This window comes from Sturnira hondurensis, unplaced genomic scaffold, assembly GCF_014824575.4.
Source record: "Sturnira hondurensis isolate 20B ecotype Veracruz unplaced genomic scaffold, ASM1482457v3 Scaffold0005252, whole genome shotgun sequence".
NCBI classification, from domain to species: Eukaryota; Metazoa; Chordata; class Mammalia; order Chiroptera; family Phyllostomidae; genus Sturnira; species Sturnira hondurensis.
In genome coordinates, this window is record NW_028077883.1 from 6,310,743 (window position 1) to 6,325,761 (window position 15,019).

At 40.1% G+C, this 15,019-nt stretch overlaps 1 protein-coding gene across 8 annotated transcripts in view; it reads right to left on the bottom strand.

Annotated features, from left to right (window-relative positions):
- The window catches only part of DYNC1I1 (dynein cytoplasmic 1 intermediate chain 1), a 294,039-nt gene that overhangs the window by 227,291 nt on the left and 51,729 nt on the right, over nucleotides 1-15,019 (bottom strand). For 6 of the 8 annotated variants that reach the window (XM_037046446.1, XM_037046445.1, XM_037046444.1 and 3 more), the window contains exon 5: nucleotides 13,855-13,914. The exons of the other annotated variants lie outside the window; for them this stretch is intronic. In XM_037046446.1, coding sequence (XP_036902341.1) covers nucleotides 13,855-13,914 — 60 coding nt within the window. The remainder of the gene's footprint in view (nucleotides 1-13,854; nucleotides 13,915-15,019) is intronic. 8 annotated transcript variants of the gene reach the window in all.

A 15,019-nucleotide genomic window follows, 5' to 3' on the forward strand; every position in this document is an offset into this window, starting at 1 on the left:
TTAGAAACAAAAAAACCAACCAGAACTGACAGAAAATTGAACTGTACGGAAGTCTGACAACCATTCATCCATACCGGTAAGAGGGACGGAGTAAGCGGCTGGTGGAGAGGGGTTGGCAGGAAAAAGCGGTGGCTGGCGGACCGGGCTCGCAGAAGGCGGTTGGCAGACCCTGGGCGCGGGGAGGCAATGAGCAGATCCAGTGAGGTGTGTAAGGCGGCCCCAAGTGAAAATGGGCAGCAAGAAAGACCGTGCAACCCAGGGCCCCAGTGCTAGGAAATAAAGCCTAAAAGCACTGATTGGAAAAACTTTCAGGGGTTGAGGTGCCAGGAGAGATTTCCATCCTCACAGGAGAGTTTGTTGGAGAGACCCACAGGGTCCTAGAATGTACACAAGCCCACCCATGTGGGAATCAGCACCAGAATGGCCCAATTTGCTTGGGGGAAGTGGCAGAAAAGACCGAAATCTGAAAGACAGCAGAGCAAGCACCATTGTTCCCTCTCTGCCCCGCCCCCACATACAGCATCACAGCCCAGCAACTGGGTTGCCTCGCCCTGGTGAACACCTAAGGCTCCACCCCTCACTACGTAACAAATGCGACTGGACACCCCCCCCCCCCCCGCCAAAAATGCCTCAAACAGAAGAACAGATCAAAACCCCAGAGCCAATACATCTGAGCAACCAAGAGCTAGCCAACCTATCAGTTCAAAGCACTAGTGATCAGGATGCTCACAGAATTGGTTGATTTTGGTGGCAAATTCGATAAAACAATGAAGGCTAAGCTAAGCGAAATGAGGGAAAATGCACAGGGGATCAGTAGTGATGAAAAGGAAACTGAGACTCAAATCAATGGAGTGGACCAGAAGGAAGAAAGAAACAACCAAACAAAAAAGAATGAATAAACAAGAATTTTTAAAAATGAGGAAAGGCTTAGGAACCTCCAGGACATCTTTAAACATTTCAACATCCGAATTATAGGGGTACCAGAAGAGGAAGAGGGAGAGCAACAAGTGGAAAACTTATTTGAACAAATAATAAAGGAGGACTTCCCCAATCTGGCAAAGGAAATAGATTTCCAGGAAGTCCAGGAAGCTCAGAGAGTCCCAAAGAAGTTGGACCCAAGGAGGAACACACCAAGGCACCTCATCATTACATTAGCCAAGATTAAAATGGAGGAGAGAATCCTAGAAGCAGCAAGAGATAAGGGGACAGTCACCTACAAAGGAGTTCGCATCAGACTGTCAGTGGATTTCTCAAAAGAGACCTTGCAGGCAAGAAGGGGCTGGAAAGAAGTATTCCAAGTCATGAAAGACAAGGACCTACTTCTAAGATTGCTCTATCCAGCAAAACTTTCATTTAGAATGGAAGGGCAGATAAAGCACTTCTCAGATAAGGTCAAGTTAAAGGAGTTCATCATCACCACACCCCTATTATACGAAATGTTAAAGAGACTTATCTAAGAAAAAGAAGATAAAAAATAGGAACAGTAAAAAGACAGAAAACTCACAGTTATTAACGACCACACCTAAAACAAAAGCAAACTAAGCAAACAACTAGAACAGGAACAGAACCACAGAAATGGAGATCACATGGAGGGGTAGCAACAGGGGAGTGGGAGGGGAGAAGGGGGAGAAGGTACAGAGAATAAGTAGCATAGACAGTAGGTAGAAAATAACACAGGGGGAGGGCAAGAATAGTATGGGAAATACAGAATCTAAAGAACTTGTGACACATGGATATAAACTAAAGGGAGGGAATGTGGGTGGGAGGGGGTGTGCAGGGTGGAGGGAGAATGAAGGGGGAGAATGGGACAACTGTAATAGCATAATCGATAAAATATATATTAAAAATAATAAAATGAAATTGGGTTATTTGTCTTTTTTATTGTTGAGTTGCCAGAGATTTTCATATATTTTGGATATTAGACCCTTATGAAATATATGATTTGCAAATACTTTCTCCCATCATGTGGATTGCCTTTCTACTTTCTTGATGGTGTCTTTTGAAGTAATAAGGTTTTAAATTTTAACAGTCAGTTCATCTATGTTTTCATTGGCTGCTTGTGCTTTTGGTCTCATTGCTAAGAAACCACTGTCCAATCTAAGATCATGAATTTATACATATTCTTTCTTTTAAGAGTTTTATAGTTTTAGCTCTGATATTAAGGTCTTTCATCTATGTTTGAGTTAATTTTGCATACAGTGTGAAGTAGTGGTCTGATCATGTATTTGCATGTAGCTCTTCAGTTACCCCAGGCTTAATTTTTCTTAATATTCAGCAGCCAGATTGGACAAGGGAGCCAAAAAAGGTTTTTGTCATGAATACTGATCATCTGTGATGCCCACTGGCCTCAACCACTAGCCAAATCTGAGAGGTGAATTCAAGAGGAACCTCATCACCTGAAAGCTCCCCAAGGCTCATGAAGCTTGCAGAGCACCTGAGAACAAGCATCATCAAACTCTTTCTGACTCAGTTAGAGATGGTGCAACTCAAGTTGTGATGTGCTCATTTCAGACCACAGTGAATTCTACCCAGCAAACTTGATGTTTCTGAATTTCATATTCAAGAGAAGTAAATGATGTTGCAGAAATACTGCTGAACTATCTCTACTGGACACACAAAGGAACTTATGTTATCAGAGAACTGGCTTCAGGCAGCTCAAGCTTTAAGCAAGTTGGTTGCCCCTGAGAACTTTACAGCCGCCATCAGATGACCCTCAGAGACTCATTTGCATCAGAGTGGATGATTCATTTTCTGACCCCTTCCAACACTGGGCGGCGAAGCTGCAAGACAGACTGAGCCTGACATTCATAGGATTTTTTTTGTGACTGTGCAAGAGCTTCTGTGAAGAGCCCCCCAAAAGGCCGGAATAAAAATATACCTCAGGCATCTAAGAAAATTCAAATATTAGACGTTGTAAATCACAAAAGACTCCCAATAATGGTCTTGAATAGTAGTCTCGGTGTTCAATGACTGGAAATCACGATGTTGAGGATACACTGTTAGACCTGGTGGCAGGAGAGGAGTGTGGGTAAATAAAGTGCAGATTCTGGAACTTGGGTTACAAGCCAAGAAATCAAAAGGGGTCGTTGTAATAATGAGCAGCCTCCAGAGCAGGGAAGGAGCCTGGAAGTCAGGCAGATGAAACCGGGAACAGATGTTCTCAGACACAGAGAGTTATTTGGCCAGATGCCAAAGTAGGTTAAAGCCAAGGAATAAAAGAATGTCTGCAATGGGCCCAGACTCAGTCCTGCTGGGTTTTACTCCTGATTATTTGCATGTGAGTATTTCATCCCCAAGGCACATGGATGGTGCTACCAGAGATGTTTTTCCTCATGCTGCTTACAAATTTCTGAGATTTCTCAAAGAAGAGGCCCCTAAGACAGAGAGAGTGATAATTGTACTTCCTTGTCCAGAAATCTTGTATGGGAACCAACCATGTCCTCGACAACTGCCAAAGGCACTATGCCAGCCAACCTCATTGTCAGCACCCATAAGCAATTTTGGCCAGATGCTTACAACATAGAGAGAATGCAGAGATCAAACAGATTTGTTAAAAGGCAAATAAGAAGGAAAGGTAGCACCCTAACCAGTGTGGCTCAGTTGGTTGGAGCATCATTCCACAAAGTAAAAGGTTGCAAGTTGGATTCCTAGTCAGGGCATGGGCCTAGATTGTGGGTTCGATCCCTGGTCAGGGCACATATGACAGGCAACCAATCAAAGTTTCTCTCTCACATTGCTGCTTCCCTTCCTCTCTTTTTTCCTCCCTTCCTCTCTAACAATAAATTTAAAAAATTAAAAAGAATGAAAGGTAGCAAATAATAAAAGGCGACATCGGAATTCATATAGTAAGTGAGACAAGACAGTTGAATGAGCAAAGCAGGTGCCTGGGGAAACAAAGCAAGGTTTGCTGAGAAGCAGGGCCTCCGTGAACCTTGGAAGACAGGCAGGGCTCCGTCATACGGAAAGGAATGAAGGGGGTGTTCTAGGAAGGAGGCTTCAGAATCTGAACACTGAATTCACGCATTATGCCTGAGAGACCAGATTTCAGAATAGAAGTTTTAAGTTGAGGAGCAGGGAGAGATAAATTTGGAGAGGTACATTGAGGCCAGAAGACTAGAGAGCTTTACATCTCAGGCTAAAGATCTCGGACTTTATGTTGTGGACAATGAGGAATTACATGTCACTAAGTAAGAAAGTGACAGCTGCAATGAGACACTTAAAACACATTAGGACAGCAACTGCATGAAGAATGGAACGAAAATCTTCCTGTTTAACAAAGGTGCAGAGCTAAGGGTGGGACTTTAGAAGCTCAGCGTGGAGAGAAGGGGGAATTGAGGATGGACCTACAGGCAAAGGGTGGGTGGGTTCAGTAGCTAACCAGAGAATCCAGGCAAAGCATTAATTCAAAGGGGACAACCAGAGAGATGATGACAGGATTTGTGACCAGCTGTCCATCCCATGTAGAGACTTGGTCCAGGGTGATGAGGAAGCACTCAAGGTGATGTCATAGGGGATATGAAAGAAATGCTGTAGTTTGGGGACTCTGGAAAAGAATTAAGGGTAGACCTTAGCAACTTACTTGAAATGGAAAGTAAAGGAAAAGATAATTGATTGGAGATTATTTCAAGACTTCATGCATAATGGGAAGAAAAGTGAGTGGTGCACCTGAAGACAGAGGAGAATCCAGAGGAAGATCTGTTTGGGGAAAAACGAGTACCTTTGCAGATGAGTGTGTGGTAAGGAGTTTTCTAATCGTAGGAGATGTAGGGGAAAGGCTGAGAAACGAAGACAAAACAGAAAATGTGGCCCTGGGAGCCGCCCACTGAGGTCATAGGAAAAAAGGCCACATCTATAGAAAAGAGAATATAGGGAGCAAAGCGCATGGAAACTCATGCAATACAAAAGAGGTTTTTAAAATGATAACAGATTCATTTATCCTCCAAATACCATACACCAGTGTAATTAGGTGTCAAGGTGTGACATCTCAAGAACCAATTTCCAGAATGGGACACCACACAGAGGACGAGTGACCTGGGGCCCCACACAGAGGCAGTGAGCCTGGCGTGGCTGCCCACTCACCACGCGCAATCCATCATTTATGTTCAGAGCCGGTGTTTCCCTCCAAGGCCTGAGATGCAGCTTGACGGTTGACCTTTCCTGATTACATCAAGAAGGATGAGTTTCCACATTCTATGATCACATTTTAAAAAACCATTTAAGGAAGCATTTATTTGGCCTCCATGGTATTTACTTCTTACTGTGCAGCGATATTAGTTTGGCAGCTGAAGTATTTTTCCTGAACAGAAGCAAATGTCAAGTCTGGCTCAGCCAACAGGCACAGGGCACAGCCACGGGGTTAGCTTTGAATTTCATAACACAAGTAAATCTCGCACGTTTCCGGAAAGAGAGAAGAGTAGAAATAGTCATGGTTGTAATGGAGCCTGAAAACATTCGTGAAGGTTCTGCTGTGAAATACCCACCAGACAAGGGAAATTTAAAGTTCAGAATTATCAGGACAAAAGAGTGTATTTTCTCCAATATTATGTGCATACATACAATGATAATATAAAAGTTTTATAGAAATGGCCCTTCATTAAACTGACATTCATGAGCAATCTCCAATACAGTTTTAACATAACCCTATAAATTAACAGACTTATTCAAGACACGGAGTACCAAAGGGTGAGCACGTGTCCTTACCAGCTAGCCATATCCATGTTTCTGAAATGGAATTTTTAAAAGAAGAATGTTTTTATTTGAAATCCACTTAGTAGTGTGGAACAGACAATATCCCCTAATTGCTTTCACAAGATTCTTGAGGGCAGGGAGCAAGGACTGGCTGAGAGAAGCTTCTCAGGAAACGTTTGGGGACTTAATACATGAGTATTTTAAGAGGTGGGCGAAGAGCTTTCTCTCACTGTTGTGATCAAATTTTGATTGAATCTGTTCAAACCAATTTTATTGAAGTTTTTCATGGACCCAAATTTATTCCATTATTATAGCTTCTGAAACGCACTTTACCATCACCCTTGACGCACATGCGCACACACAGGTGCACACCCATGTTGCAAGATGCCATTCCATTTCAATTTCTGCAGAAAAGTGTGATTTCGATTAGGTGCTACTGAAATGTCAAAGATTGCCAGTTCACTCGAGAACACAATGCACATCATTTTAAAGAAGAACACCAGGCATTGCTTCATGAGAAACCTTCTAAACTCATTCAAACCAGAGGTCTACACATTATGCATGACAACATTTGACCAAACTGGGAGTATAAGCCAAAAGAGGGTTACTTAACCAAAGACTAATGAGGTTAGTACTGTTCTGTGAGGGAAACTGAACTAACTTTAGAACATGGAAAGACCCCTAGCACTGCCTGGCTAGCTTTTCCCAAACACCTATCACCCTCTTAAAGGATGTGTTTTTCTGGTACCTTTACAGAGTGGGTTTAACTTTTGTTATTGACAGTGATGTCTCTCTTTCTCCACAGCAGCGAGGGTGGTGCCTAGTGGATTCAGGAGTAATACCCACCCTCTCTTTCAGCAAAGAATGAAGAGAAGATTTAGAGAAAGAAGAAGCCACCACCTTCTGGCCATGTCTCCCAAAGACTGAAGAAATCTCTAAGTTCCTCCTTCAGAGGAGGAGCAACCCAATCCTTGCTCACAGCCTCTGTGCTTCCTTATTCTCTCTTTGCTTCCAAATATTTGAAAATCCCACTAAAATTTCATATACTAAGACACAGAGGCACTATAATTGTGAGGTTTTCACGAGATCCTAAGCCACTGCATGTTCCTATGTACTATTGGGTTTCAGAATTTGAAGTGGGGAGGTCACAGAACACCCTACTTCTCGCCGATATCTCTCATCATTGAGAATCTTTGCCTTCCTCCCAGCCCCACCATTCTCCTTAGGCTCACTCAGCACATTGCCTAAAGACCAACAATATCATGATGGCACTTCCATTTATGTTCTATTCTTCAAACAATAAAAACATTTAAAATATAATCCCCCCCCCTCAGACTGGCTCATTGCTACCCCATATTTCAATGACATTTATTCACTTCCCAGCCCATATAGACTTTTCTATCCTGTGATGTTTTACTCTATTATTTCATTTTTTCTTCTACCATTGTCAACTCACTTTGTTTATTATTATAGCCTAAAAAGAGAAAACTGCTTTTAGTACTTTCATAAGTAGCTGCCTGGTTAAAAAAGGAAAAAAGAAAAAAAACCAAGCTGGGTTGCCCTCATTTTCTCATTTGATTTACAATTTTTTGGAAGGTACTTTTTTTCTGAATGCCGTATCATCTCCCTTATTTCTCCCTGTTGCCATTTGCTTTGCTGATCACATAGGTAGCATAATAACCAGACACATTCGTACTTCTGGCCAAGATGGAGCAATAGAGACCACATTTACTCACTGCCTGAGACAACTGAAAAAAATGAGCAGCAGTTTGAATGAAACAATCATTTACAAGATACGAGGGGTCAGGCAATAAAAGACGATAATCCATGAGAGAGTAGAACAAATGAGGAGCCCAAGAACTTCTTCAGCTTACTGCATTAAGGGAGTCTCCAAGTCATGGTGCAAGAAGACCCAGGTGAAATCCAGCAGATTTCCTAAGTTGAGGAGACAGAGCTGAGAGTCCAGAGAGACTAAGGCACCTTAAATTCACAGGACAAAATAACAGAGAGAGGAAAACTGCACAAAAGGAAAACTCTGAAGGTCTTCAGAGACTTGCTCTTGAGGATGCAGCTTAGTGCCCATCAGTGCATGTATGTAAGGGAACTACCTGAGGCCAAGGGAAGAACTACCTGAAGGCATTATAGGTAACAGTTTGGGGACTTATACAGAAACAGGAATGGTGTCTATGCCCACCAGCCAGGCTGGAAAACCCCAAGATTTACAGGCCACTGTGTAGAATATACAAAAGAGTCTTATTTCTATAGTAGAAATTAATTAGCCCTAGACTATGCACTGCTCCAATCCTAATTAATAAATCTTAAAGGTATGACCTGAAAGGATCAGTTTCCAAGTGAATTATCTCATAACAAATATTAAGAAGGCTTATACAAATTCAAATATATCCAACACCTAAAAAAGTAATATTCACAATGTCTGACATGAGTCATAAGTTAGCAGGTGTGAAAAGTGGCAAAAAAACATGACTGCCTTGAAGAGATAAGTCAATCAATTGAAAATGAGCCAAAACTAATACATATGGTGGGATAGCAAGCAAGGATGCTACAGTTATTAAAACGGCACTTCAGGTGTTTCAAAAGGTAAGTAGAAATATGGAGGATATAAAAAGACTCTCACTAAACTTCTAGAAATGAAAATTAAAATGTATGAAATTAAAAACTCACTGGGTAGGCTTCATGAAATACTAACTGCTACAAAACAAAAGATCAGTGAATACAAAACACATCAAGAGAAACTATCCAAAATTAAACACTGATAGAAAAGAAAAATAAAAATGAAGCAAGTTGCCTAATATGTGATTTTAATCTCCAGAGAAGAAGGGCAGATAGAAAAAATATTTGAAATCAAAATTTTCCAAATTTGTTAGCACAAGAAGCATGAAGAAGACTACACCAAGGCACATCATCAAATTGCTCAAAATTAGTGAAAAAAAGAGCATTGTAAAAGTAGACAAAAGTAAAAAATAAATAAGATATTACATACCGAGGAACAAAGACAAGTATGACAGCAGATTTCTGGTCATAAACAATGCAAGTGAGAAGACAATGAAACAATATTTTAATATACTAAAATAAAAAGATTTCTTCCTGGTGAATATACTTCACTGTTTCTGTTAGTGAAGATATTTTTATGTCTTAAAAGTCTACTATATCATTATTTTTTAAAACTTTAGAGGACCTAATTATATGCTGCCTACAACAAATGCACTTTTAAATATTGACATTTAGATTAACAGACAAATAGGCTAAAAGGTAAAAAGATGGAAAATGATATATTGTGCTAAACACCAGTCAGTAAACCACTGGCTATGTTCATATTCGAACATATTCGACAACAAAGACATCAGAGCAAAATACAGCACATGGGATAAAGATAATTTCATAATAATAAAGAAATCAATTCATCAAAAGACACATAAGAACCCTAAACATATGTGCACCTAATAACAAAATTTTAAAATAAATGAAGCAAAAACTGATAGAATTGCAAACATAAAAAAACAAAATTATAGGTGAAAACTTCAACATCTCTCTCCCAATCATTGGTAAAACCAGAATAAAGAAAGGCAATAAAGAATATTGAATATTCTAATATAATCAACACCTAAATCTAATTGAAAGTCATAGAACATTTCATGCAATAACACCAAAATACACATCCTTTACAAGGGCACATGAGACATTCACTAAAACGTATCATACTATGGACCAAAAATACGTCTTGACAAATTTAAAAGGAGACAAATAATACAAAATATGTTCTCTAACCATAAAAGAATTAAATTAGAAATCAATAACAAAGATATCTGGAAAAATCCCTAAATATTTGGAAACTAAGTGACACACTTCCAAATAATTCAATAGTTAAAGATAAAATAAAATGGGAAATTATAAACTATTTGAGTTGAATAAAAATAACCAAAAAAATAAAAATGTTTAAGTACTAAGCCACTAGGCAGTACTTAGAGGGAATTTTATAGTACTATGCACATATATTAGAAATGAAAAAAGTTCCACAAATCATTGCTTCTACTTTATGAAAAAAAGCAAATTAAACACAAAGTAAGTAGAAAAAAAGAACTAATTAAGATCAGAGTAGACATCAATGAAATAGAAAAATAGAGAAAAATCAATAAAACCAAATACTGGTTCTTTGAGAAGAACAATAAAATCAATAAACTTCTAGCCATTCTTACCAGGAGAAAAAGACAAATTTACCAATATCAGGAATGAGAGAGGTTCTAAAAACTCTGTAAATATTTAAAAGATGGTAAGAGATTACATAGACAATTTTAGGCCAAAAAATTCGCAAATGGAAAAAAAAATAGACACTACTTGAAAGACACAAGCTACCTAAGCGAACTCAGAAAAATAAAAATAACTGCAATAGCCCCATTATTACTACAGTTATTGAATTTTTATTTTTAAACCTTCCTCACAATAAATTCCAAACCCAAATTGTTTCACATATGAATTGTATCCTATTTAAGGAATCATTAAACATTGAAATTATGTCAACAAAAGCATGATTCATAAAAGAACAAATTTAAACATTGGAATCTGTCAAAATTAAAGAGTGTCTTAAAGACTGTTGAAAGAATTAAAAAAGGTAAGTCACAGACTGGGAGAAAATATTTACAAATTATATATCAAATAAAGAATTATATACTAAATATATAAGGAACTCTTAAAACTCCAGTAATAATGAGAAAACAAACAACTGAATTCAAAACCAGTAAGGGCAAAAGATGTAAGTAGCCATTTCATCAGATAAAATGTTCAAATAGGAAAGGCACACACAGACATTCAACAGTAGTCACTAAGTAAATGCAGATCAAAACTACAATGAGATACTAGGACACTCTTTAAACAGTGGTTCAAAAAAGGTTTTTAAGTCTAAAGTAAGTACCGTCAAGAATGTGCAGGAGCCAAGGCTCTCACACATTGCTGGTGAGCATATATAATGGTGAAAACAGTTTGGTAGCGTCTTGAGTGAAATGTATATCCATTATATAACTCAACTATTCTACTTGGTGGTATTTACGCCCTAAAATGAAAGCGTACGTCAATAAAAAGACTGAAGTTTTATTTTTAATGGGCAAAAACTGGAAACAACCCAAATGTACATCAAACAGTAAATGGACAAACTGTGGTATATCCGTACAAGGAAATACCATGCAGTAATAAAAAGGAATGACCTACTGATCAACGGTGAATCTTGAAATAATTATTCCCAGGGAAAGAAATTAGTCAATTGTGTGATCTCATTTCTATGACATGCTAGACATGCAAACTAATATATAGTGACCACAGAAAGCAGGTCAGTTGTTGGAGGGGATGGGGAGAAGCAGGAGCAAGGAATATAAAGGAAAATGGGCAATTTTGGGGGGGATGATGAATGTATTCATTATCTTGATGGTGGTAATGGTTTCATGGTGGTGTTTACACATTAAAACTTATCTATTTGAATGCTTTCAATGGGTACATTTTATGTCAATTACACTTCAAAAAAGCTACGTCTCAAAAAAATCAAACGATGGAGCAAGCCATGGCCTATTCCACGGGCAATTGAATGGCAAGGATCAAGAAGAAGAAGAAGAAGAAGAAATAATATTGTCTCTGGAAAAATCTTGTTGCCTGAGGTACAGTTCACGAAATCCTGGATGAGAGCAAGAGCGCTCTGCACATAATAGCCATCACAAAGGGAAATCGTTCATCAAATCAATATTTGAAGTTGTAACATGGCCAAAATAACCTCCTCTGTCAAATACTCTCTGAATGTTCCTTGCAAACTCTCTAAGATAAGCCACTCGGTGAACAGAAAGTCACCCACCTTGCGTCTCTCTGACACTCAGGGTCTGCTCTGATGTCAGATGTGGCAGGCAAGGTGGGCTCCTCACACACACCATTTCCACAGAAAGAGTCACAGGCTTTTCTCTGCAGGGGCACCTGAGATTTTCGCTTGGAAAACAGAAATGGGAGAATTCCCAACTGTCCCGCGTCAGCAAGCGCAATGGAGCGACGCTCCACGCTGTCTGAAAATCCGTGAGTGTGAGACACAAGGCAGAGTCTCTGGCAGTTCCACCCGCGTTTCTTCGAGCACAACGATGCGCAGAAGAACTGCACCCTGAAGTTCCCCTGAAGTTCCCCTGCCCTGTAACACACTGTGTGTTCATCATTCCACTGCCTCACTGAAGCCCATTTCTTGGCTATTTAAAAAATACAAGCTTGAATACAATATACAAGGAACTATATAGCTAAATAGCCAAAGCAGTAAGTGATGTTTTTAAAAAATAATGTATCAGTTACCTAAAGTGTTCAGGTATTTCACTGGCCTAGCACTGTTGTGAGTCTGCCAAGAACTCACATGACCCTTTGCCTAGCCAAAGGGTCACGGGCAGTTGTTAACCTACTCTGCAAATAGCCCTTCCACCTCCTCATATACCTAGTAGGCACTGACATTGATTGGAACCCCTAGATATGAGTCCAGAAATCTCAGAAATTCAAAATAAGTGATACATAAATAAATAAATATCCACTTTGGAATTCATTGAGTTCTATTTAAATAGAAAGGAAACATAGTTTCATAAAATACTGTAATACGATCTGCTATTCATATACTGAGGTGACCCAGTGGTGTGTTGATCAACGTTTAATAACTGGCTTGGGGGAAAGGGAGCAAGCCCTGGTTTGCAGTGTTGGCCAATTCTGGTGGTATAAACACTCCACCATGGCAGATTCAAGTTCATGTCACTGAATGCAAAGTGAGGAAGAGAAGCACACAGTCTGCTCTTCAGAGCCTGAGCACAAGCCGGTCCAGGCATCCCATTGGCAATATCTCATGTCTACCACAGCAAACTTCAATCCAGAAAGGTAAATTAACCTACTTTCTAGAATATGCCTGCATTTTATTTTTATTGAGCTATAATAGAAATAACGTTATGTCTCATGCATGCAATGATTCAAAATTTACATATATTACAAAATAGATCACCACAATAAGTCAAGTGAATACTCATCACTACACTTAGCTGCAACTTTATTCTTGGGATCAGAGCTTTCAAGATCCACTCCCCTAGAGACTCAAATGTGCAGTGCAGTAGGAGCGGTACAGTCATGCAGCACACGACAGTCACGCAGCACACGACACTCCTGTGCCCCGTTCATTCACTTTATAATTGGCCATTTGTACCTGGTGACCCCTTCACCCATTCTGGCAATCCCCAACCTTTCACCTGAGCAACCACCAGTCTGTTCTTTATGTCCATGAGGATTTTATTGTTGGTTTGGGAGATTTTTGTTTGCTTTTCAAAAAAATTTTTTAGTTTCTCATATAAGTGAGATCACATGGCATTGATTTCTTACTTAATGAGTTGTTTCACTTAGCATAATGCCCTCAAGGTCCATCTATATTCTTGCAAATGACACAACTTCATTTTTAGGGCTAAATAATATTCCATTGTACATATATACCACATTTTCGAATCTGAAGCTATCTTTTAACCTATGACAATACATTTTCATCTGAATAAATATATACGATCTTTAAGATGTAGGCAACATTACCCATCATCCAATATTCCATAATATTGAGGAAGTCAACAAATTAGCTTTTTCTTTAGTAAGACTCTTTCTATGTTCAAACTCCATTAAAATTGAACACTTATTGTAAGTGTCCAAAAAAGCGAAAACGAAAGGGAACATATAAGACACAACATTTAAATACTGATTTTAGATAAGAATTAACCTAAGGCAGCTTGTTAGTAGAGGGGGAAGGCAGTTAGGATAAACTCAAACATACTTCCCATTGTTGCAGATACCACACACCCCACCTTGGAAGTAGAGGTGCGGGTGTGGAGGGTGTGTGTGTGTGTGTGTGTGTGTGTGTGTGTCTGAAGAGGGAAGTGTTGTATTGCAATAATAGGAATTAAGAAAAGGAGACCAAAAGCCATCTTTTTGTGGCATTTTTCCACAAAGAGAGACTTTCTTTAAAGCTTAGCTTTATAAGGCAAACTAACAGAAGGAAATAAACTTATCAAACTGGAAGTTCAACGAAAGGGGAAAAACTAAGAGCAACGACAGCTCCAGCATTTCAACACAACGGTAGCAAAGAAACAATAAAAGGAGTAGCAAAGAGCAGACATATACCCAAGTTCTGAGTCTGACTGCAGCTGGAGCACTGAGGGGTCTGTGTCCCACTGCAGGGTCCTATCGTGCAGCACAAGGGAAAAAGAACACAGAGAATTAACGGGAGGGGAGGGAACAAACCAAACCAAACCGCTCATCAAGGCAGTGGCATACACAGTACATACACAGAACATCTCCCGCTTCTCCCCGCCCCGCCCCCTCCCCAGGTGCAAGGAGACCCTGTGAATATCAGGCGACAAAGGAAAGCAAGAAGCCATCCTTTCCTTTCAGCGTTTGTTTGATCCTGGAAGTTACGGCTGTTTTCGTGGGAGGAAACTCCGAACTAAATATTCAACCCCCTCCCCCCACCTTGGTTTGTTTTGTTTTGCTTTTTACTGAAGACTGATTAGTTTGAGAATGTGACTTGCTTTAAGTGTCTCTGACACCCCAGAGTCCATCCACATCTGGGAGCACCAGGCGTCTTCCGTGCAAAGAAGAAAAAAAATGCCAACGTGCAAAGGGGCCAGAGCAAGGGCATCTGGGAAGGTTGGGCCAGATGGAGCATGACTGCAGGGCCTGGTGAGTAACTGGCTTCCTCGGGTCAGTTACTACAAATACAATGCATTGGATTTAGAAGCCCAAGAGTATTTTGGTGCTTTTTAAAAAAATGTATGCATTACCCCATGATCATCAACCACATCATTTGTCTCTAAGATGCCAGGGATCTTACATCTCACATCTTTTAAATATTTTACGAGCAATAGCACCAACTATCGATAGTTACCCAGGCATTCATTTCCCTTCTTATTTCTCCTTCAAAACAAGGATAAACAGCTCTTCGATAAATCGAGTGCACACAAGGACCTTTCTCCGGTAGGCCCTTCCAATTGCCTGCACTTGGGTAACTGCAGGTGAACTGGGAAGGAGGTTATCCGGCAGGCAACTGATGGCCAGCAAGGATTCTGGAGTCAGCCATCTGGGATTCACCACTCACTCCTCCGACTTACCAGCTGCGTCACACTGGGCACGTTGCTCAAGTTCTCAACCTCGCCACCCTTTTGTTTACTCCACAGGGGGCCCACGGACCAGAGGCATAAGCATCCCCTGGGAGCTCGTTGGGAACACAGAGACCCGGGCCTCACCCCAGACTCACCGACTCCTCAGTACAGTTTAACAAGGTCCCAGA